General features: G+C 42.5%; 1 protein-coding gene across 1 annotated transcript; it reads right to left on the bottom strand.

The window, feature by feature from the left end:
• Nucleotides 1–1285: 1285 nt before the first annotated feature.
• LSM6 (LSM6 homolog, U6 small nuclear RNA and mRNA degradation associated) lies at nt 1286–17945 on the bottom strand. The gene is made up of 4 exons (XM_082274454.1): nt 17825–17945; nt 9662–9766; nt 6866–6979; nt 1286–1526 (listed from the first exon to the last, which is right to left on the bottom strand). The coding sequence occupies exons 2-4, from the start codon at nt 9753–9755 to the stop codon at nt 1492–1494; spliced, it is 243 nt and encodes an 80-aa protein (XP_082130580.1). The 5' UTR covers nt 9756–9766; nt 17825–17945; the 3' UTR covers nt 1286–1491.
• Nucleotides 17946–22434: the final 4489 nt, after the last annotated feature.

The raw sequence follows: 22434 nt of genomic DNA, 5'->3' as shown, positions 1-22434 counted from the left end.
GATGACGTCACTTACGGAGCATGCGCAGTCCGACCCGGGCATTATCCGACGGAGGGCATTCCTCGACACGACAAGCGGATGTCATCCGCTCCATATGTCCGCATATCATCCCATCCGTTTGCGGATGATATACGGACATAATGTAAGTCTATGGGCAATGCGGATGTCAGCGGATGACACCGCTGACATCTGATTTTGCTTCCTTTCTGTTTTTTGAACGGAGGAAACAGAACTGAAAGGAAGAAAATCGGATGTCAGCGGATGGTATTCCGCTGACATCCGCAACGCCATTGACTTACATTATGTCCGTAAATCATCCGCAAAAAATAGGATGATTTGCGGACATACGGAGCGGCCGTGGTGAAAGGGCCCTTAGGCCGAATGTTTACTGCTACACTTCTTTGGTGAAAATAACCCAAATGAGTGTATATTATTTAGTCTGTAGAAAAGTTAGTGTCCACAAACTATGGTATATATTTCTGAAAATCAATCTCATTTCTTGAGGCCTCAAAATGCCAGGAAAGTACAAATACACCCCCCCCCCCCCCCAATTGACCCCTTTTTGGAGTCCAAGGTATTTAGTAGGAGGCATGGCGGGATTTTTGAAATTGCAATTTTTTGTCGCCAATTTTTTGTGGGAAAATTAATGATAAAAAAAAGTATTTTACATACTGTCACCAGTGCAGTACAGCATGAACATATAACTGGGGTGGTGGAAATCAAGGACACTGACTGGCAACAGTACGAAAAAAAAATTTTTTTTTGTTTTTTTTCCCCTATTGTTATTACATTTTCCCTCTTTTTATATACTGTGACCTGAGCAATACAGTGTTATTAGCAACCATATTTTAATAAATGACACCCATTCATCCGCTGTATTGTAAGCTTTGATTGGCCACAGCTATCACATGGCACTTGTCGGTACCATGTGATTACTGTGACCAATCACAGAGATTGGCTTCCATTCATTGTGTTATTCATTGTGCACAATTGTCATGTTATCTGCTGTGATTGGTCACAGCAATCACATGGTACCAACAGCGGCCCGGTACACTGATCTGTAATCCGCAGTGTCCGGTGGACACTGCACATGACAGATCGCGCTGAAGCATGGCCCGCGTGATGTGATATGACGTCCATCCAAGATAAGCAGCGCTACTGCTCGGTCCTCATTCTAGGAACTGACCAATACAGAAATTGTCCCAAGTATCACAACATAATACCAAACGAAAATTGCAATTTAAAATAAAAAAATAAATAAAGCAGAAAAGATTTACAAAAGAAACATTTATCTGTAACTGTATTTTATTCAGCAACATCTTGAACAAAATGAAAATGTTTTATGCAACCATCAGCTACTACTATATTAAAAATAATATATACTTATTTCTCCAAAACATAAAAAACATCATAACAAAATGTATTTGGAAGCTTCTCTTCCACACCCTGGACAGCTGGGCTTGTCAAATGTATTAAACAAAAATACCGAATTTACATTCTTCTCTTCTGCGTGCTTATATATAAAACTGAAAGGGGAAAAAAAAATCCAATCAGCATGGGTAAACAAAAATACACATACAATGCAAAATATATAACTATGAAGCACAAACTGTGTTTTCAATAAATACTCTATATTTTGTAGTAGCTGGTCACATTTAAATAGAATTGTCCAATTGAATGTGACTTAAGCTGGCCATACATGGATCACAATTTGGTCAGTTCAGCTGGCGGAACACAATAGTGATGAGGGAGACATTTCCCCATCAACACTGACTGTGTGGATGGGGAGAATTACGCGGTTCTCTTTCCTTCACCCTGTGGAAAATCGAATCATTATGGGCTGCTTTGGTACTATTAGCCATACCTAGATAAACGAGAACCTATTGGGCCGGTTCACACTGGTGCAATGGAAGACATCACATGTGATTCGCACCGCACTGCTGTGCAAATCATATGCGATGTCTTTGCGATGCAAATTCAGCCACACAAATTGTATGGCTGAATTTGCATCGCATTTGGACCAAAGCCATGCAGGGCTCTTTTTTTGGTCTGCACCAGAATCCGATTGCATGGGTGTTCACACTGTTGCGATCAGGGCCAGATTAACATAGGGGCTATTGGAGCTGCAGCTCCAGGCCCCTACCTTAATATAGGCCCCGGGTTGGCCATATTCACTGTTACCGCTCTTCTGTCACTTGTAAACACAGAAGTCTGGCTTCTATGCTCGCTTCCCCAGGCAGCTCCCTCAGAACCTCCCCACACAGCACGAAGGCCGGACAAGGAGGGACAGTTGCCGATGCATGGATGTGTTTATGGGCTTCAGAGACAGCATCCCATGTTGAATTCAGCATGCATGGCTGCACCCTTCCTCCTCTGGGTGCATGCCAAGGCACGGCCCTTAAGGCCCTTCAAAATCCTCAGCACCAAGCCCATGATGCTCTTAATCCGGCCCTGGTTGCGATCCAACTCATGTCCGAATTGACAGTTCACACTGCGATATGCGAACTAATCTGGGGGTGTCATTAACTTTGTATTGACACTCCCAGCAGTTCGCATATGGCAGTGTGAACTGCCTGTGAGTCCGGTGCGATGCAGGAACCCGCTGTGGTTCCCACATCACACCAGTGTAAACCAGACCTTACAGACATTTTGGGGTTGATTTACTAAAATCGGAGTGTGCAAAATCTGGTTCAGCTCTGCAAAGAAACCAAATAGCTTCCAGGTTCTTTTTTTGTCAAAGCTCAATTAACCACGCTGAAGCTAGAAGCTGAATGGTTACCATGAACAACTGCACTAGATTTTCAACTCAGTTTTAGTAAATAACAACCCCTTTGTAGTGTTACAAGGAGGAATAAGGATTTATTTCATTGTTATTTTTTTACCAAGGACTAAAAACTGTATATTAAAAGGAATATTAGTAATTAAGTGAAATGACACCCTTTTTCACCCTGTACACAGGGTCCTCTAAGAGATTAACATGCATTTTTAATTGCAATTTACCTCTTGCCAACCGCCCGCCGCAGATATACTTGGGCAAGGTGGCTCGGCTGCGCGAATCGCCATACCCATACGTCGTTCCTAAGGAGCGATCGTAGGGGCGCGCTTGCGATTCGTGAGAGGGGAAGCTGATTTGCGGGGCACCAGCGATCACTCCCCGGAGAGACAGAATGGTGGTCTGCCGTTATAAACAGCAGACCATTGTTCTTTCAAGCAATCAACACAGTCAGGGCTCCTTTGTTCCTCCTATTTAGGAATACAGGTCCCTGTGTTGATGCCATAAGCCCATCCCCCTCAGTTAGAAAACACCCCCTAGGCATACATTTAACTCTTTGATCACCCCTGGCGTTAACCCCTTCCCTGCCAGTGTCATTAGTACAGTAAGAGTGCATAGTTTTAGCACTGATTACTGTAGTAATGTCACCGGTCCCCCCAAAACTGTTAGGTGTCCGATCTGTCCACCAAGATGTCGCAGTCACGCTAAAAATGGCTGATCGCCACCATTACTAGAAAAAAAATAAAAAAAAAAAATGTAAAAAATTACAAATCTTTCGCCTAGATTGTAGACGCAATAACTTTTGCGCAAACCAAACAATATACACTTATTTTACCAAAAATATGTGGCAGAATACAAATTGACCTAAAATGATGAAAAAATTAGATTTTACATTTTTTTTTTATTATTGGGAATGCTATATAGCAAAAAGTAAAAAATCTATTTTTTTTTTTCAAAATTGTCGCTCTTTTTTTGTTTACAGCGCAGAAAATAAAAAATCGCAGAGGTGATCAAATACCACCAAAAGAAAGCTCTAATTGTGGGAAAAAAAGGACATTGATTTTATTTTGGAAGTGTCGCATGACTGCGCAATTGTCAGTTAAAGTAATGCAGTGCCAAATTGCAAAAAATGGCCTGGTCATTAAGGGGGTAAATCCTTCCGTGCAGAAGTGGTTAAAGACAAATACTGTACATTGAAGTCAAACACTTTTATTATTAGTAAAGAAATGTTTTAATATGGTCACTGCCAGCCCCTCTATTTTATCTAGACCTAACACACACTGCAAGTGTTTTTTCAAAACAAAGCCTCTAAATACAATTTTTTCAGATATATTCAGGTTGGTCACGTGACTCCCAGGCTACAGCAGGAGGGGCTGAGCGGCCAGCACGGCAGTCACGTGACCTCCCGGTTGACATCAGAGGAAGATCTCAGACACTCCTGCTGTAGCCTGGATCTGAGTAGGAAAGCAGCCGGTAATCATGTGACTGGCCTGAATGTACAGTATCTCACAAAAGTGAGTACAACCCTCACATTTTTGTAAATATTTTATTATATCTTTTCATGTGACAACATTAAAGAAATTACACTTTTGCTACAATGTAAAGTGGTGAGTGTACAGCTTGTATAACAGTGTAAATGTGCTGTCCTCTCAAATTAACTCAACACATAGCCATTAATGTCTAAACCGCTGGCAAAAAAAAGTGAGTACACCCCTAAGTAAAAATGTATACATTGGGCCCAAAGTGTCAATATTTTGTGTGGCTACCATTACTTTCCAGCACTGCCTTAACCCTCTTGGGCATGGAGTTCCATCAGAGCTTCACAGGTTGCCACTGGAGTCCTCATCCACTCCTCCATGATGACATCACTGAGCTTGTGGATGTTAGAGACCTTGCCCTCCCCCGCCTTCCATTTGAGGATGCCCCACAGATGCTCAATAGGGTTTAGGTCTGGAGACATGGTTGGCCAGTCCATCACCTTTACCCTCAGCTTCTTTAGCAAGGCAGTGGTCGTCTTGGAGGTGTGTTTGGGGTAATTGGCATGTTGGAATACTGCCCTGCGACCCAGTCTCCGAAGGGAGGGGGATCATGCTCTGCTTTAGTATATCACAGTACATGTTGGCATTCATGGTTCCCTCAATGAACTGTAGCCCCCCAGTGCCGGCAGCACTCGTGAAGCTCCAGACCATGACACTCCAACCACCATGATTGACTGTAGGCAAGACACACTTGTCTGTACTCCTCACCTGGTTGCCGCCACACACGCTTGACACCATCTGAACCAAATAAGTTTATCTTGGTCTCATCAGACTACAGGACATGGTTCTAGTAATCCATGTCCTTAGTTAACTTGTCTTCAGAAATCTGTTTGCGGGCTTTCTTGTGCATCATTATTATTTAATAAAAGTACTGTGCAAGCTGTTGGCTCTACATGAATTTTGTAGAATAATAATATACAAGCTTACTAGTCCTAAAATGCAGTGGTTAATTTTCCCTCTTTTACGACTAAAGTTTTTCAGTAAGCACAGAAAATACTGGCTTATCTTCCTAAAAATGCAGTGACCTTGTCACTTCCTTGTGAACAGAAAAGAAAGCACAAATCATATATTCCTCGTCATCTACTAATCTCCTCAACCCCCATAAAACGGAGATGACCATGGGAATACACAATTGTAGTTCAGCCTAGGTGGTAACAAAGGCTCCCTCTAAATACAGTTGAGGTGAGTGTAGCCTCTAGGACAGAAGTGTGTCATGCCTCGTACACACGATCAGATAATCAAACGGCTTATCGTTTTGTTGCATAATAGTATTGAATTCAACAATGCGTACTCAGCGTATGATTTTTTTCGTGCGATTCTGGAAAAGCTTCCTGGTTGCGTAGCTACGCATCAGATAGTACAAAAAAAAAAGCAAAGGAAGCCAGGCTTTTTCTGGGTTATTTTCGTGTTTCTGATCATGCATGGTCTTTGTCTATCAATTTTTAGAGGATGCATAGTGTACTGATTAAATGATTGTCGTTCACAAGGCTATCGTACGACAAAAAATTTTGTGTTTGTCCCTTCGGATTTTGTTGGAGGAAATTTCGTGATCGGCTTTTGAAAGCTGTGTAATAACGATCCGATTAACGTGCGATCAATTTAAAAGCATTTTTTTGTACGATTATCTGAACGAGGCATTACTGTCAGGATCACCAGGGGAAAATAAAGGAAAGACTGAAAATAAGAAAATGCAGCCACCTCATCTAAGGATTAATTTTTATAGATTACATTTTTGTTTTTCAGTTTAGGTATGTGTTAAAACCGAATGTGGCCAGAAAAAAAAAGAAAAAAGGAAGGAAGAGAAAATCAGCACAAAAATCAGGAAGAAAACTTAAGTCAGTAGGATGTGTACCTTGGGCTGATGGCTCTTCCCTTATTTTAAATCCTCCTCCATCCATGCTGCCAACCCCCGACTCCCACAATCGTCTGATGCGTCGATTTGAACAACAACAAGACTGGCATAGGCTCTTATCAAGAGAGTTCAACTATGCCCACCCTTTGAAACCAGATGATTCAATCATGGAAGCCATTCTACAGCTTCTATAAATGAAACAGGATTTTTGAATTGAGGGGGCAGATCAATCATCTATCTCTGGCCTCCATGCTTAGATCACATTTCATTCACAGAAGCTTTAGTACAGTGTCTATGAATGGAACAGCTGAACAGAAAAGAGCGGCCATAGCCGGGCACTCTTTTGGCTGCAAATTTCTTATTCAATTTCAACTACGTAGTTCAAGGGTCTGCCTGATTGCATACAAATTGAAAGAGTTTAGGTTTGACCTCATATTACATGGTTTTGGTAAATCTAAAGGAAAATTGTATGATGTATGGCCAGCCTTAGGCTCTAATTAGAAGACTGATGTGGCCAGCTTTGGTTAGTGTGTCTGTAACCGTGAACCCATAAAGCCCGTGTGTAACGACCCCAAATGGTTTAGATTTGCAAAGTACTTAAAACTAACAAAGCTGGAAACTAATAACTTTCACAACATACGCTGTTTGAATTTGGCTCCACTATTTTTAAAATGCTTTCTAAGCCATCATGTCTTGATTTACCATTATTTCCACGGATAAATGCATCTCCATATTTGTTCTTCAGCTGTCCATTTACATATTCTTCTGTCTGTTCTAAAGCAATGTTCATGTACCCATCTAAGCAAGCCAACACCCCTGTAAATAAGAAGAGAAAAAACCTGAATTGCACACTTGGGAGTTCAACATTGATCTCAGGAGCCACAATACAAGATATATTATATGGTAACATTTTTCTTTAACCTTCATTTCTTGTGAACCAAATGTAATGAATTTAAAAGAAGAATGGTCATATTCTACCTGAACGACAATTAGATGTTTAATAGCAGAAACTAAGCAAATGTAGTCTATATACAGTACAGATCTTACATGTGAACGGCAGAAGACAGTAAACCTAATTGGTGTTTTACATGTATTTGCAGTCTAGATCACACTGCACAGCATAAGACATTAGTCTGAGTCTCCTTACTGCTCCTGTATAAGTGAATAAAGCATACATTATCACCTAAAACAACCATAACCATACAGATTATGGTGAGAAGGAAGTAAAAGAATCAAAAAGCCCTCCAACCAAACTACTCAGCATCTAAGTGTGCCTGCTGCAATGGCCTTTAATAAAAACTCTTGGAAAGCACACAGTGGAGTTAGGCTCGGTTCACACTTACGCGATGCGGGAAGGCTGCAAATTCGCAGCCTGTTCCCGCATCGCAAACGCACCCCTGGCAGTTCACACTGCCATATGCGATACGCTGTATTATATGGACACCACTCTGGATGAATGAGCACAGGGGGTGCATTTGAACAGCACGATTGTCAGTCTGGGGGCAGGGAAATGTTTGTTGGACAAGCAGATTTAAAAACACTAACAAATCGAAGTTGAACTCCAGCTAAAATTTAGTGATTGTAAAGTCATTTTTTAAAATAAAAAAAAAAAAACAAAAAAAAAAAACATTATACTTGCCTCCTCTTCGAAGTTGGTTTTTCAGAGTGGCCAGATCCTCCTCTTCATGGATCCCTCTTTGCTCCTGGCCCCTCCTTCCCATTGAGTGCCTTCAGAGCATGCAGCTTGCCATGGGGACACCCAAGTCACAGCTCCCTGTGTCCATTCAGAAACTGAGCCGCGACCCAGGCCCCGTCCCCTTTCTCTCCTGATTGGCTGACAATTTGATTTACAGCAATGGGAGCCAATCGCCTTACGCTGCTGTCTCAGCCAATGAAGAGGGGAGTCCCGGGCAGCTGAGAAACTCCTGCAACATTGCTGGATATAGACGGGCTTAGGTAAGTATTAGGGGGGCTCCTGCACACAAGGTTTTTTTTATGTTAATGCATAAAATGCATTAAGATAAAAAAAAAAAAAAAAAATCTGCCTTTACGATCCCTTTCATAATCAGTAACAGCAAATTTTTTTTTCTTTAGAGATAAAGGTTTAATATAAATAAAATCTGATCATTTTAAGCACCCCTTTCAGTGGTAAACGGTTTGTCTCATCCCTGTAAATGATACACATGGCAAGAAAGCTTGTTCTTTTGAAAAACAACAGACTTATTGGCTGCATCACCAGATGAAAATATAAGAAAAAGCCTAAAAAGAAAACAAATGCAGCCATCACATCTAAGAATTAGTAAGCGGCTATATAATAAAATGTTTGCTTTTGGGTTTAATACCGATTTAAAGCAGAGCTTTACTCACCCTGGATCCAGCGATGCGTTCCACTTTAAGTTTATACTTCCTGGGCCGAGTTGGCCTTTTGGTTCCCCTTAACATAAAGCTTTAGTGATGGGAGATAGCTGTAAGGAATACGACAAGTCTAGGACTGGATTATATCCAATGTCATCAGAGGAGGTGCATTGCTAGTTCTGACCCTAATCTTGGTGAAGTGTTAAAGGTTTCCTTCATTTTAAAATGAAAACTTTACAGAGTTCCACTTTTTCATTCAGCAATAGTGATGATGCATCTAGTCACCCTAAGATTTTTTGTTAGTAATCCGGTGCTCTATGAACCAGACCTGTTCCCTAGCTTCTAATGCAGGTATTTTCAAACATGCCCAGTGTAAGCTATTCGTGAAGACCTCTGAATACACAGGATTATACAGGATAACTAAAATGTATCATTTTGGCACGACTGCAATGTAACCTGCCTGTCAAAATAATGAAACTCCCCTTCAAAAACATAAATAACGTAAATAACAGTCAACTATACTAGACTACAAAACAGAAAGACTACAGTGACTTCCTCAAAGGTGGAGGAGATAACAATGGTTAGTCAGTTAGTTGGATAAAAGTTTGAATTCAGATTAAACTTAAAAATGTATCCATAATAACGCACAACCTGTATACATTTTTATATCAAAAGGCATCTTGGCCAATCACAAGTTCTCTATACTGAATTTCCACCAGTAAGCCTAGGCTAAAGGTTTTGAGGATAAGTTTACACCAATGCATGTGGCTATCGAAGCGATCACCACACCAGCAACATTCTGCAGTTAAAACGCGCTGCTGTCAGAAAACGTGCGGAGCTGCAATTCATTCTGAATGGCACCACCACGCATGTAAAAACACAGTGTGTGCGCAGGTGTGGGAACCGCAGGGAAATCACATGGTCAAAAACTACCCTGCGATTTCCCTGCGGGCCACGTTTTGAAAAAAGGCGCATGCATCTTTTTCTGCAGGAAACACAGGCATGGTAGCCCATTGAAACGCGGATTGCAAAGACACTAAGGTTTGAACTTAGCATTAATCAATTTAATAAAAAAAAAAAAAAAATTTGATAATAAATCATTAAGATCTGCAGCCACAAACATATAACACAATTATTAGTTACCTCGATAATCAACTCCAGAATTAAGTTTTACGACAACAGGTCGTCCGATAATCTGCTTCAAAAAGTCACTAGGGGTTTGTTTTCGTAGACTCATTCTGATACTTCCTAAAAACAAGAAAATAACTTCAAATATAACATATCAGTAAAATATAGAGATCTTAAAAAAAAAAAAAATTCTTCAACAGAGGCTACAACTATACAAGTAATAGGTCACACTAGTAGTATTTCTTCTCCACGGGTCAATGATTTGAAGATGTAAACCCTTCAACAGGACCTGTAAAAGAATATGTGACTGTAACCCCCATTCACCTCCCTCGATTCTGCCCCTCCTGCGCTCACTGGAGTGCCAAAGTGGATAGGATAGGGCGCAGCTGGCATCAGACAGCTAGGTGGATCCTGACAATATGGTCCTTTTAGAGCCAGGAGTGGCTCTGTAACCCAAGTTTTAGTCCACTTGTCAGCTGCCTCTGGGTAACAGGAGAGGAAAAAGTAAGTATCCTCCTGTAATTCACAAGAGAAGTATGGCCAAAAAAAACTTTGGTCATACTTCTCTTTTAAAGCCGACCTTCACACAAATATACCACTTTACATTGTTGAAAACATGCCCCAACACTTTATTACTATTTTTCTTTATTCACAGTCCATCCCATTACAAATCTTGCCTGTGAGAATGACATGAACACTGCTCCTAAGCGCCTTCTGGAAAAGCCTCATTGCAGAAGGATGGAGAAAATCACCAGGGAGCCAAGCTGAAAGGACCAGGAAGAGACAACTGGCTCCCAATGTTGTAGGAAAGGAAGATGATGAAGAAGTGCAGCAGAGGAGCAGTAGATCACAACAGAAAAATTCTGGATTGCAAAAGAATACCTCCTTCAAGAGGAGTTCCGCCCTCCCCCCCTTAAAATAAAACTCAGCAGCTACAAATACTGTATAGCTGCTGACCTTTACTACTAGGGCAATTTCCTGTCCAGGCATCCAGCGGTGTTCTCACCCCAGCAGATTCTTGAATCGGCTCTCGGTTGCTGTCGCCGCCATCTTGGCTAAGAGAAACCAGCAGTGAAGCCTTCCTACTGTGCATGCGTGAATAGCACTGCGCTTTGTGAATGGGCTGGCTGCGGAGGGAGGGGGGGCTGAACTGCGCCAGAAGCGGGAGCGGGCACTGGTCAAAACCAGGTATCTGCCCCCCTCAAAACGTGCCGGCACACAAGCAGAGCTCTGCCTTTTGGGTGGAGCTCCGCTTTGAAGCAGAACTAAAGGCATGCTTTTTTATTTTGGATAGAGCAAGGGAGGGTTATAGCCCTTGTCAGTTTTTTTTTTTCTGTGTCCTATTGAGGAGACTTCCTGTTACGACTTGGGACAGGAAGTGAAAGGGAAGGGACGGGGCGTCACCATAACTAGTGTCCCTACTCGAAGATTCCTCCTCAATTTCTGTTCTCGTGTCAACACAAAACTTTGGATTTTCTTTTATTTCCACTTTCAACGATAACAATAAACAGAACAGTTGGAGAGGGTGAATCTCCTTAACAAGGGCACAGACAGCAAGTAAACCTGACAAGAGTTCTTAACCTTCTCCACTTTCTCCAAATCTAAAAAGGTTAACCTTAAACTTTGGTGTTTCTGTGCAAAATATGATTAAATATTACATCTCTGCAACACATGCATGTTTTCCCTTGTTTTATCTTGCTCTGCTGCATTGAGGCTGCATTCACACTTGAGCGTAGCGTTTTTTACCGCGATTTTTACCACGATTTTACCGTGATTTTTTCAGGCGTTTTTCATTGACATCTATCAAAAACGCTGGTAATCAGCCCAAAAAGAAGCTCATGTACTTTTTTCAGCTACAGGCGTTTTGCAAAACGCTCAGATGTGAACAGGGGCCATTTAAATGAATGGGGTTTTACTTGTTGGGCGTTTTGGAAGCGTTTCTTTTGAGCGTTTTTGGAGCTGAAAACGCCCAGGTGTGAATGGAGCCTTAAGTCCACACCAGCATTGTTAGCCCTGCCTGCTGGACTCCAGAAATCTGCCTAACATCTACCCCAAATGCATACATGATTTCTTTACCAGCAAAACAATGCTACTGCCTTGACTCTCAAGAGTCTATTTATACACTGCATGTAGAGAAAGGCCTCTAGGAAAACTAAGTTTTGGAAGTATGCCTACATCAACAGGGTAGGAGCTCCTAGCTGCTGCCTCTGCAAGAATGTTACAAACCTGGTGATGTTATCAAACACATAAAAACCCTGCTTCTTGCTACAGAAAAAAGGTAAAAGAAAAAAACAACTCTTGGGCAGTTGAGAGGGGGAGAAGGAGGTTTGGAGGTTTTGGGGGGGGGGGGGGGGGGGGGCAAAGCATTGTATATTTTTATCCAGATCTTGTGGATTAGCCAGCAGAAAGAGATTTTAAGATGACACTAATGAATATCCTTATTCTCGAGAAATAATCCACTACATCATGGCTCTGTAATCTATTTTTAATTAAATTGTTTCTTACTGTGTTTTTCGGCTTCCTTGTGACATTTTCCATGAGCCCCAAACCCTCCTTTAGCCCCTTACTTCCATTTGTTTGGAATGAGCAGCATGAGGTTATGTGAATTTTGGTAGAATCCCTCCATTTCCCAATGCACAGATCTGCAGCTTGAGAAATCCAAAATATTACTGTTATCACAGGAAAACAGAAGGTAATGGGGAAATGTAATTTGGACACCAACTCCTTTAACCTCCCTGGCGGTATGATTCTGTCAGGAATTACATACCAAAAGCGGTACAATTCTTTTCATGGAAATTTGGCGTTATGCATTATAGGCCTACAATTCTTAGTAATTACTGACTTAAACCTGACCAAAACAAGAGTCTAGTAGACATCCCAGATGTGATAAATTTGAAACACAAACGCATGAATTATAATCGAATCAATAATATAATTTTATTATATAATATATATAATAAAATTATATTATTGATTCGATTATAATTCATGCGTTTGTGTTGCACGGGAGCGGAACTAGGGAGGGAAATTAAAAAAAAAAAGTTGCACAAAACACATTTTATATTATATATATTATATGTATATATATATATATATATATATATATATATATATATATATATATATACACACACACATATAAAATTATATTATTGATTCGATTATAATTCATGCGTTATATATATATATATATATATGTGTGTGTGTATATATATATATATATATATATACACACACATATATATATATATATATATATATATATATATATATATATATATATATATAACGCATGAATTATAATCGAATCAATAATATAATTTTATATATATATATGTGTGTGTGTGTGTGTGTGTGTGTGTGTGTGTATGTGTGTATATATATATATATATATATATATATATATATATATGCATATAATATATATAATATAAAATATGTTTTGTGCAACTTTTTTTTTTTTTTTTTGAATTTCCCTCCCTAGTTCCGCTCCCATGCAGCATTGCTGCTGCAGGGAACGGAACTAGGAAGTGATCAGACCGACGGAGAGCGGCGGGGATCTCGGCTGGCGATCACAGCAATGAGAGATCATCGCTGGATCGCCAGGAGAAGGTAAGAGACACCGCTGCGCTCTCTGCACATCCACCCCGAGCGTGACTCGTGGGTTACCGATCCTGGTATGAAAAATCCACCCCGAGTCACGCTCGGGGATACCGCCAGGGAGGTTAACAGCGATTTTAGAAGGGATTTTACCTTCACTTTGGACAGATTCCCATTCATTTCCTGTTGTGTGTGGTTTTAAACATTCCCTACTCCATCCAAAATGAAAACAGCTGAGTTTTAGATATACTTTGAGCTTAAAGTGGAGTTACACCTAAGGCCCCTTTCACACATACGGTCCGTTTGTCCGTTTTTCATCCATCCGTTGACAGATGAAAAATGGACATCAATGCATGTCTATGTAAAAACAGATGACAACGGATGATCATCAGTTAACATCTGTTTTCATCCGCTTCCGTCAATGTCAGGTTTTTTTGAACGGATGAATGCCCTATTTTTCATCAAAAAAAACGGATCGGACAAAAAAAACAGAGGTAAACGGACAAACGGTCCGTTTTTGAATTGGTAGTGGATTTAAAAAAAAAACGGACGATAAAACGGATACATTTTGACGTGACTGAACTGAACAGACCGTATGTGTGAAAGGAGCCTAAAAGTGGAACTTCCGCTTTTATGCTTCCTCCCCCCACATTTGGCACCTTTCAGGGGGGGGGAAATGGGTACCTGTCAAAAACCCTTCCCCACTTTCAGGAGACAGCACTGTGACGCCATCCCTCCGAAGTTCGGCCCCCCTCCTCCACTGCTAGGCCAATCACGCACTCCACGCATGCACAGTAGGGGACCAGCTGTAAAGCCGAAAGGCTGCACTGCCGGTTTCCCTTACCTTGAATGGCAGCGGCAGCACCCGAGAGCCGATCCGAAAATAGGGTGCAGACATTGCAGGAACCCTGGACAGGCAAGTCCTAATATTAAAAGTCAGCAGCTACAGTATTTGTAGCTGCTGACTTTTCGGGGGGGGGGGGGGGGGGGGGAATCCTCTTTAAGGCTCCATTAACATTAACACGTCACCGAAGTCACACGCTTTCCAGTGTGACTTTAAACTTAATGGATCTAAGTTGCATCAAAGTAAAGCAGGCACCTTTTCAGGTCGCATGATAAATTGCACAAGTGTTAATGGCGCCTGATGGCAACAAACCTCCTTAGAGCGGAGTTCCACCCTAAAATTAAACTTACCTCCATCTTCATGCCCGGGGTCACCTGAAAAACAAATGGATAATCGCAATTTTTTTTTTTTCTTTTACTTACCTGGTTTAGAAGAAAATATACTTTACTTCCTCTTCCTCCCCTTGGCGGCCACGGCGATTCGTCACTTCCTGGCTTGCAATGATTCCTGGGAGCTGAACGTCATCGCTCCCAGGAATCAATGCGCCTGCACTGGCCCCGACGTCAGTTCCGGTGCAGGCGCCGTCATACCTTGCTAAACAGCTTCTGGGCATGCCCAGAAGCTGTGCAGGGATGTCGCTGAGGCACCGGAAGTGACGGCGGGGCCGGCGCAGTGCATTGTGGGACCGAACAAAACGGAAGAGGACGCAGAAGAGGATCGCGCTGGCTTCAAGCTGCCCACACCTGAGATGGCTGGACAATACATTTTCAAGGTAAGTATTTCTTCTAAAAGGTAAGTGCAACCCGGGACAGATCAGAGGCTATCCATTGTGGAATGTACTAGCCCTGACTGTCCCGGGGGTATTTTTATTAAAAAAAGTATTCCCAGGGTGGAACTCCGCTTTAAGCAACTGCTCGTTCTAAACAGCCACACCCCACTGAGAAGCCTATACTCACCCACAGGTGTGGAGTACCAGATCTTCAAAGGAATTTATTCATATTTATGATTTATGCACCTAGACCAGACAGCACATTTAGGAGAGTGACGGTCTCTGAAAGTCAGTGCTTCTTAGGCCTCCTTTACATAGGTGATTAGAGCTGGTCTGTAAATCACGACAGCAAAAATCTTTGTTTATGTTTAGCTACAATCACACTGCCTGTGTGCACATCCATTCCCACCTGCAACTAATGATGTGACACTTATTAAATCAATTCCAGGGTCCACAGCTTTCATTTCTCAACTAGTGTAACCAACAATGCAGCTATTGAAGAACAATCTGTGTTTGGTAAGGTGCATTGGAGTGCAGAGGCAGATATTGGGGGGGGGGTCACCTGCCCATGCTATCACATAGGGTTGCACTGATATAATTTGTTTTGTTGCAAGTACCGATACTTTCGGTCAAGTACTTGCTGATACCAAGTCCAGATATCTTTGTGGTGCCATTTGAGCTCATACAAAATGAATGGGCTCAAATCATACTGCAAATAATCGTGCATGCGCTTTGAACAGGAATGCCGTGTGATTCCTGTCCGATTAAAATGCGTTTTTTCTCACCACTCCTGTGTGAACCCAGGCTGAAGTCCTTATGATAAAACAAAAAAGCCAAGGAATGTCCAGTCACAACTTACCAACCAGCCTGTGACCAACCGAATTAACCTAACAGTATATGTTAAAAAGAGGGGTTTCGTTGCACACTAATGCTGGCCATACACTATATGAAAAATCGGCCGACATTTGGACAGTTCTTTTGTTTTTTGGCCAGGTAATGGGTACGAATCGGTTTGACGTTTTTGAGCCAAAAAAACGAAGGACAAATTTTGGAAATTTTCTACCGAACGAACGATAAATTGAAAGGTTAATGTGTTTCTCGTGCAAACTGTTTGCACTAGGTATATGTGACAAAGCTGATTCATTTATGTCTGTTTCAACGATTTATTGGTCATTACATGATGGCACGATCGTTTGCTCTCACAGCCGAGTATTCGTTTTCCGAAAATTAAGCCTTGTACACACGCAACGATTGTTGGCCGACCGATCGGCCGTCTTTTGTCCAGTGTTGGTTGAAATGTGCTCTAGACTGCACACGAATTTTCTCGGCCAACAACAACCAACTTCAGAAGTGATGTCATGTGCTGGTTTACTTTCCGTGTGTTTTTCTTCTCTGAGCATGCCCAGTCTTGCTCATCTGATTTTTGTCGGCCGAAATCTGTACTGACTGACGAAAAATCGGCCGTTGTGGTGACGGCCAACAAAAATTTTATAGCATGCACACCAGATTTTGTTCGGCCGAAAAGTCGCAGTCGGTTGTCGGAATCATCATACTAACAAGCCGACAATCAGCAGATCGGACGTTGGCCGAAAATTCACGGCCAACAATCGTTGCGTGTGTACAAGGCTTTAGTTTGAATGATTTTTTATACAGTGTATGGCCAGCATTAGTCACTGAAGTCACTATGACAAGCATGGGTTTACACAAGAGTGGGGGGGACCGCACGAGTCAGACAGGAATCGCACCGCATTACTGTTCAAATAGAACGGGGTTCTTTGCAGTGTGCTTTGAGCCCTTTGATTCTGTATGGGTTCAAATCTCACCACAAAAGGTATGCATTTCAGGTATTGGAACATTTGTACCAAGTACTCGCAGAAATACTTAGTATCAGCACTGATACCGCTGCAACCCTATCATATAGGAGGCTTGTTAGTCCCTTGTGATAGAAAAAAAGTAAAAATGTTATAAAGTGTAAAATAAGTAAATGCATAAAATTAATTTTAAATGGTAAAGCACCGGTCACCCCCACACACACCCCATGTAAAAAGCGCAGCATAGGGCTGCAACCCTACTATCATATAGGAGGCTTGTTAGCCCCTTGTGATAGAAAAAAAGTAAAACGTTATAAAGTGTAAAATAAGTAAATACATAAAATAAGCTTTAAATGGTAAAGCACCTGACACCCCCACACACACCCCATGTAAAAAGTGCAGCATAGGGGGAGAACACATATGTAAACAAATTGTGCCACAGGTGTGGTATATCGATGTAAACGTCAAAGAGCAATAATTCTACGGCTAGAACCCCAAACTGCGTGGGCTATGGAGAATTTCGGGTAGCAAAGCGTTTTGCGATTCCACAAGAGTGTGCAAACATTTGGGAATAAACGTGCGTGTTTGCATTCATTTTGGTGTATTATTTTCCTGAAAACATGGGTTTGGGAAATAACTGCGCACATTAAAATTTGCAACTGCCATCATTTTATTTTCCAGGGCTTCTGCTTTCAGAAAATATATACTTTTTTTGGGGGGGGGGTCACAGTGATTTCTAGCAAAGTATGCAGATTTCATCATGCGCATAAAATGATCATTGTAAGGGGGTGTGTAGTATAATGTAATTAGGGATTTGGGAGTGATTGGCCCCATTTCTCCTCAGGACAGGTGTCACCACTTAAAAAAAAAATGACAGGAAATCCAAAAAAACTAAAAACTGCAGGAGAGAACAAATGTGATTGGGGACATCTCTTCTGGCGACAGCTTGGAGGATTTCTGCCTACTGTCTTTTGCACAGGAAATGGAAACAATCTTCCCAAAAGGGTCAGAGGTTCAGCATTCCCCTATAGCCCATCATACAATGCGGGTTCATGCGCTCCTGAATGCAGTGTAGAGTTTATACTGCTATACACGGCACTACACTGAAAAGCCCCGTTGTTCGGTGGCTCCTTTCTTCGGGACACGCTTGTTACCTGAGGTTTCCTATCTCTCCTCAATGTACAATCTTGCGCTCGCTTTCGCTCTTTCTCACTTGAGAATCTGCAGCCTAGTTAACCCCGCCTTTTCCGTCTGTGTCACGTCCGGTGGCCGGGCGAGCATGCGCATAAGTGACTGATGCTCCGTCGGCCATTGAGGTTTAGTCACCTTACCGGAGTTCTCGACGGCGCATGCGAAATGGAACAATAGTGTGAGGCGGCCATATTTGGTTTGGGCCGCCAATCACTGATTCTCAGTGGTGCGTTCTTTTGATACCTGGCAGCTTGATTAAAAGCCGAATTCCAGAAAATAGAATAAATGCTTCCTTGCAGTGGTGGGTTCCCTGCACTGCAATGTTTAAATGCTTGGTTAGGTGTAGAGTTCTGCAAAAAGTACTTTTAAAGCGGTTGCATACCTCCCAGCTGTTCCTGCCTCCAAGGGACAGTCCCTGATTAGGAACAATCATCTTTGAAATAATAATCAATAATCTTTAAAAAAGTGTTCCCAGTGCTAAATCTTTCATCCAATTTCTAGATTGTTGCATTTGCAAATTCCTAAATCCAATATAAAGGAATAGTAGTAGCTAAAAAAAGCACTTGTGGGTTTAACCAATCATTTTTTTTTGTACAATTCTCCTTTAACCACTTAAGCCCCGGAAGATTTTACCCCCATTCCGACCAGGGGGTATTTTGCGATTCGGCACTGCGTGACTTTAACGGAGAATTGCGCGGTCGTGCGACGCTGTACCTAAACGAATTTGGCGTCCTTTTTTTCCCACAAACAGAGCTTTCTTTTGGCGGTATTTGATCACCTGTGCGATTTTTTGATCACGCGCTATAAACAAAAAAAGAGCGTCCATTTTGCAAAAATAGCAATATTTTTCCCTTTTTTTTATATGAAATTCCCCCCAAAAAAAATGTAAAAATCAAAAATTTTTAAAATTTTCGGCCAATTTGTTTTATGCTACCTATGTTTGGTAAAAAAAATTGCAAAAAGCGTATTTTGATTGGTTTGCACAAAAGTTATTGCGTTTACTAACTAAGGGAAAGATTTTTGTCATTTTTGTTGTTTTTTTTTTTAACGCGTAATGGCGGCGATCTGCGATTTTTTTTGCGGTACTGCGACATTGGGGCGGACAGATCGGACCCTTGACTGACATTTTTGACACTTTTGGGGTTACCAGTGACATTTCTACAGTAATCAGTGCTATACATATGCACTGTTACTGTAAAAATACACTGGTAGTGAAGGGGTTAACTTTATTTGAGAGGGAGGGGCTGTGTGTGTCCCTAGGGGCGTGATTCTAACTGTGATTGGCTGGGGCTTCAGCTGTATGCAGAGTGATCAACGGATCTACATAGTAGATCCAGATGATCAGCTCTCATACAGCGAGGAGAATGACAGGCAGCTTGTTTACACAAGCTGCCTGACTTTCTCCCTCTCCCCCGCCGATCGCAGAGTGGCCGGCGGACATCGGGTCCGCCGGTCACACGCGCGGGGGGGTCCGTGACCACTCGGGAGCGGGAGCGCGCCTCCGGGGGCGCGCGCTCGCTCCCTAGACCCTCACAAGCTAGTGACGTAGCCCTACGTCACTTTGCCTGTGAGGGGCTGACCGCCGACGTAGATAGTCGTGCGGCGGTCGGCAAGTGGTTAAAGCGGAGTTCCGGCCACAGAATCTTTTTTTTTTTTTAATGTCCCCCAAACAGTGACTCTCCGACCTCTATACATCCGCTAATCCTGTTTTATACAGTGTAATAATAGTTTTGCAAGCATGAAATCTTACTTTATAATATTTATGCTGAGCGCCGCCATCTTTGTCCTGGTTCCCCGAGTCTGTTGTGGGGAATTGTCTGCCCTGCGTCCTGGTTGTAGTGGGCGGAGGCTGGTGAATACAGCGCGAAATCTCGCATGCCCAGTACTATGCGATCGGCATCGCCGCCCGCACTGTGCTCCGCCTAACATCGCGTCATTTCCCGTTTGGAAATAACGCGATGAGAGGAGCGGCCGGCCGCCTTCGTCACTGCCCATTGCATCCTGGGAGCCATGAGTAAGAGCTCCCAGGATGCATTGCGGGACAGGACGTGACGGCGCGGGCAGAGGGAGGAGGAAGTGGATGGTAAGGTGAGTATATCATCCTCTGTAATAAGGCAAGTAAAAAAAAAAAAAGCCGGGAATATCCAATTCTTGCTCAGGTAAGGATAAAGAAGCGGATGCCATAAAATCTAAAGGCATGATTTTGTGGCCAGAACTCCGCTTTAAGGGGGCATGGCAGGGGGGGTGTCCTATGCCTACATACTTATGCGAATAGGTGTCCCTCATTTGCATCTTGGAAAGTTAGGAGATATGCGGTTGTTACCCCAACACTTCATATTCCTGATATGTGCCTGCTGTACCATGTACATGTATGAGCAAGTATCCTGTTCTCTTTGTATGGCTTTCTTTGTGTGAAATCCCAGGTGTTCCTGCCAGTTCCTCTGCTTTCCTATTAAACACTGACCACACTAAGCAGGAGAGCACAGTGTGGTCAGTTCTCTAGCTATGCTGGGGACTCAGTGTGCTCTCCTCCACTGATCAGACTTGTCCTGAGATGCCCCCGCTGCACAGCCATTCACCAGGAAGCTCAGTGTACTGCTGCTTCTCCTCCCCCAGCTGAGAACAGAGGGAATGTAGACACTTATGAAAAAGGGAAAAACTATTTATTATGTTTTTTTTTTTTTACATCGATACAAAATGTTTTGCCTTTCATTTCTATTTTAAACTGAATGGCTTGTTTTACAAGGTGATTGTTTACAACTACTTTACCCTACCCACATATTATACAATTTTCTTATTCAATTTCCTTTAGATTTACCTTCAACTATGTAGTGAAAGGGCCTTCCTGATTGCATACAAATTAAAAGTGTTTATTTAACCTGATGTAGCACCCTACAGGGTAGGTGCTAGGTAAAAGTATAGTGGGCCTTGGCTGCTTAACAGCAGGGCCATGATTTTCAGCTGGGCTGTCATGTCTCTCAGGTGTGGCTGCTGAGAGGGGAGTCTCCCCACTGGCTCCATGAGAGGATTCTCATTGGGCAGTGGAGGAAATCCAATCAGAGACACATTCAGGCTTGTAACTACCCCAGAAGGCAGACTCTGCCGCAGAGGATTCTGGGAGTGGGTATAAGTTTGAGGGGAACGCATGAGGCAGTGTCTTTGGCAGAAAGCAGAGTCCCAGGAGGGATGGTACGGCTGTCTCTCCTCCTGTCAGAAGGATCGGGTGTCTCAGGTGGCTGCCTGGGAATCCAGAGAATGCTGAGTTGAGCTGCAGAGGGGACCCGGAGTGCCGAGGACCAGTGGAGGAAGAGGGGTTCAGTTCCAAGAAAGCCTGCCAAGGTCGTGAGTACTATGAACTGCCCCTAGGGGTCTGCCAAGCGTAGAGGAAACCCCTCCAGAGAAGGTTCCAGGGATCCAGGAGTCAGCTAGCTGTAAAGGGGGTGCCTAGTTAGAGGACCCTGAAGGGCCCATCTAAGAGTTCATCATCTTGAATTGTATAATGCAGCACAGAAAAAACAAAATGAATCACAAGGTGAATCATCCCTATCAAAGGCAACAATAACAGATATGTTTCAGAAAAAAAAAAACAGGTGGCTACAACAGATCAGTGGGACATAGTAGTCAACATTATAGAGACGCTCGTACCCATTGAGGAAGTAACACTGAAGGTGAGTTATTACGACTCATTTGTTTCCTCTGTGATCCCCTGTGTGAGAGTCCTGAAGATGCTTCTTCAACAGAATAAAGGACCCAACACACGTGGCATCAAAACATATAGGCAGGCCATGAGAGACAGCCTTGCCAAACGGTTTGAGAAGCATGAGGAGAATAAAAATGTTCTACGTGCATGTCTTTTGGATCCTCGATACAAGAACCATCCTTTCTCTTCTGATGCTGTATTGGCCAAGGCAAAGCAATGGCTGACAGAAGATATTCAACAGAAGGTGCAGGAGGTTCCTCCTGAGGAAAAGAAAAGTCAAGGACAAGAAGAGAAGGTTTCTGATGTGGAAGAGCAGGATGCAGGAGAAAAATGTCCCAAAATACCACAGACAGAAGAGAAAATTCATTGTGGTCAAAAAGATGCAATGTTCAGCGTTTTATTGGGGCCTCATGCGGAGGATTCATCAGAATCTGCAATAATAAGCCTGGATGATGAACTTCATCTCTATTTGAAGAAACCAGAAATTGACAGAAGAAGTGATCCTCTTCAGCGGTGGAATGAAAATGAGGCACGCTACAAAAGACTTGCTTCTCATGCTAGAAGATACCTTTCTGCTCCTCCTTCCTCAGTACCAAGTGAGCGTGTTTTTAGTGAAGTGGCAGCAATTTATGAAATGAAAAGAAGCTGTTTAACTGGTGCACATGCTGAAATGTTTTTCTTTCTGCACTATAATATTGTTCTACTTAACTGGGAATATTGATTTGAAAGTGTAGTAGTAGTGTCTGTCCACCAGTCCACTGAGCCTGTCCAATACACTGTCTAGCTTGTGTCTATCTATTTTTTTCTAGCAGTATTGCACTGACTGCTCTGCGCTGTAACCAGTCATGTTGCCACAGCTAAAGTATATTGCCA

Source organism: Pelophylax lessonae, assembly GCF_965119305.1.
Source record: "Pelophylax lessonae genome assembly, chromosome: 1".
Classification (NCBI taxonomy): Eukaryota; Metazoa; Chordata; class Amphibia; order Anura; family Ranidae; genus Pelophylax; species Pelophylax lessonae.
Note: the sequence above shows the minus strand (reverse complement) of the source record. Positions and strands in the feature narration are given on the sequence as shown.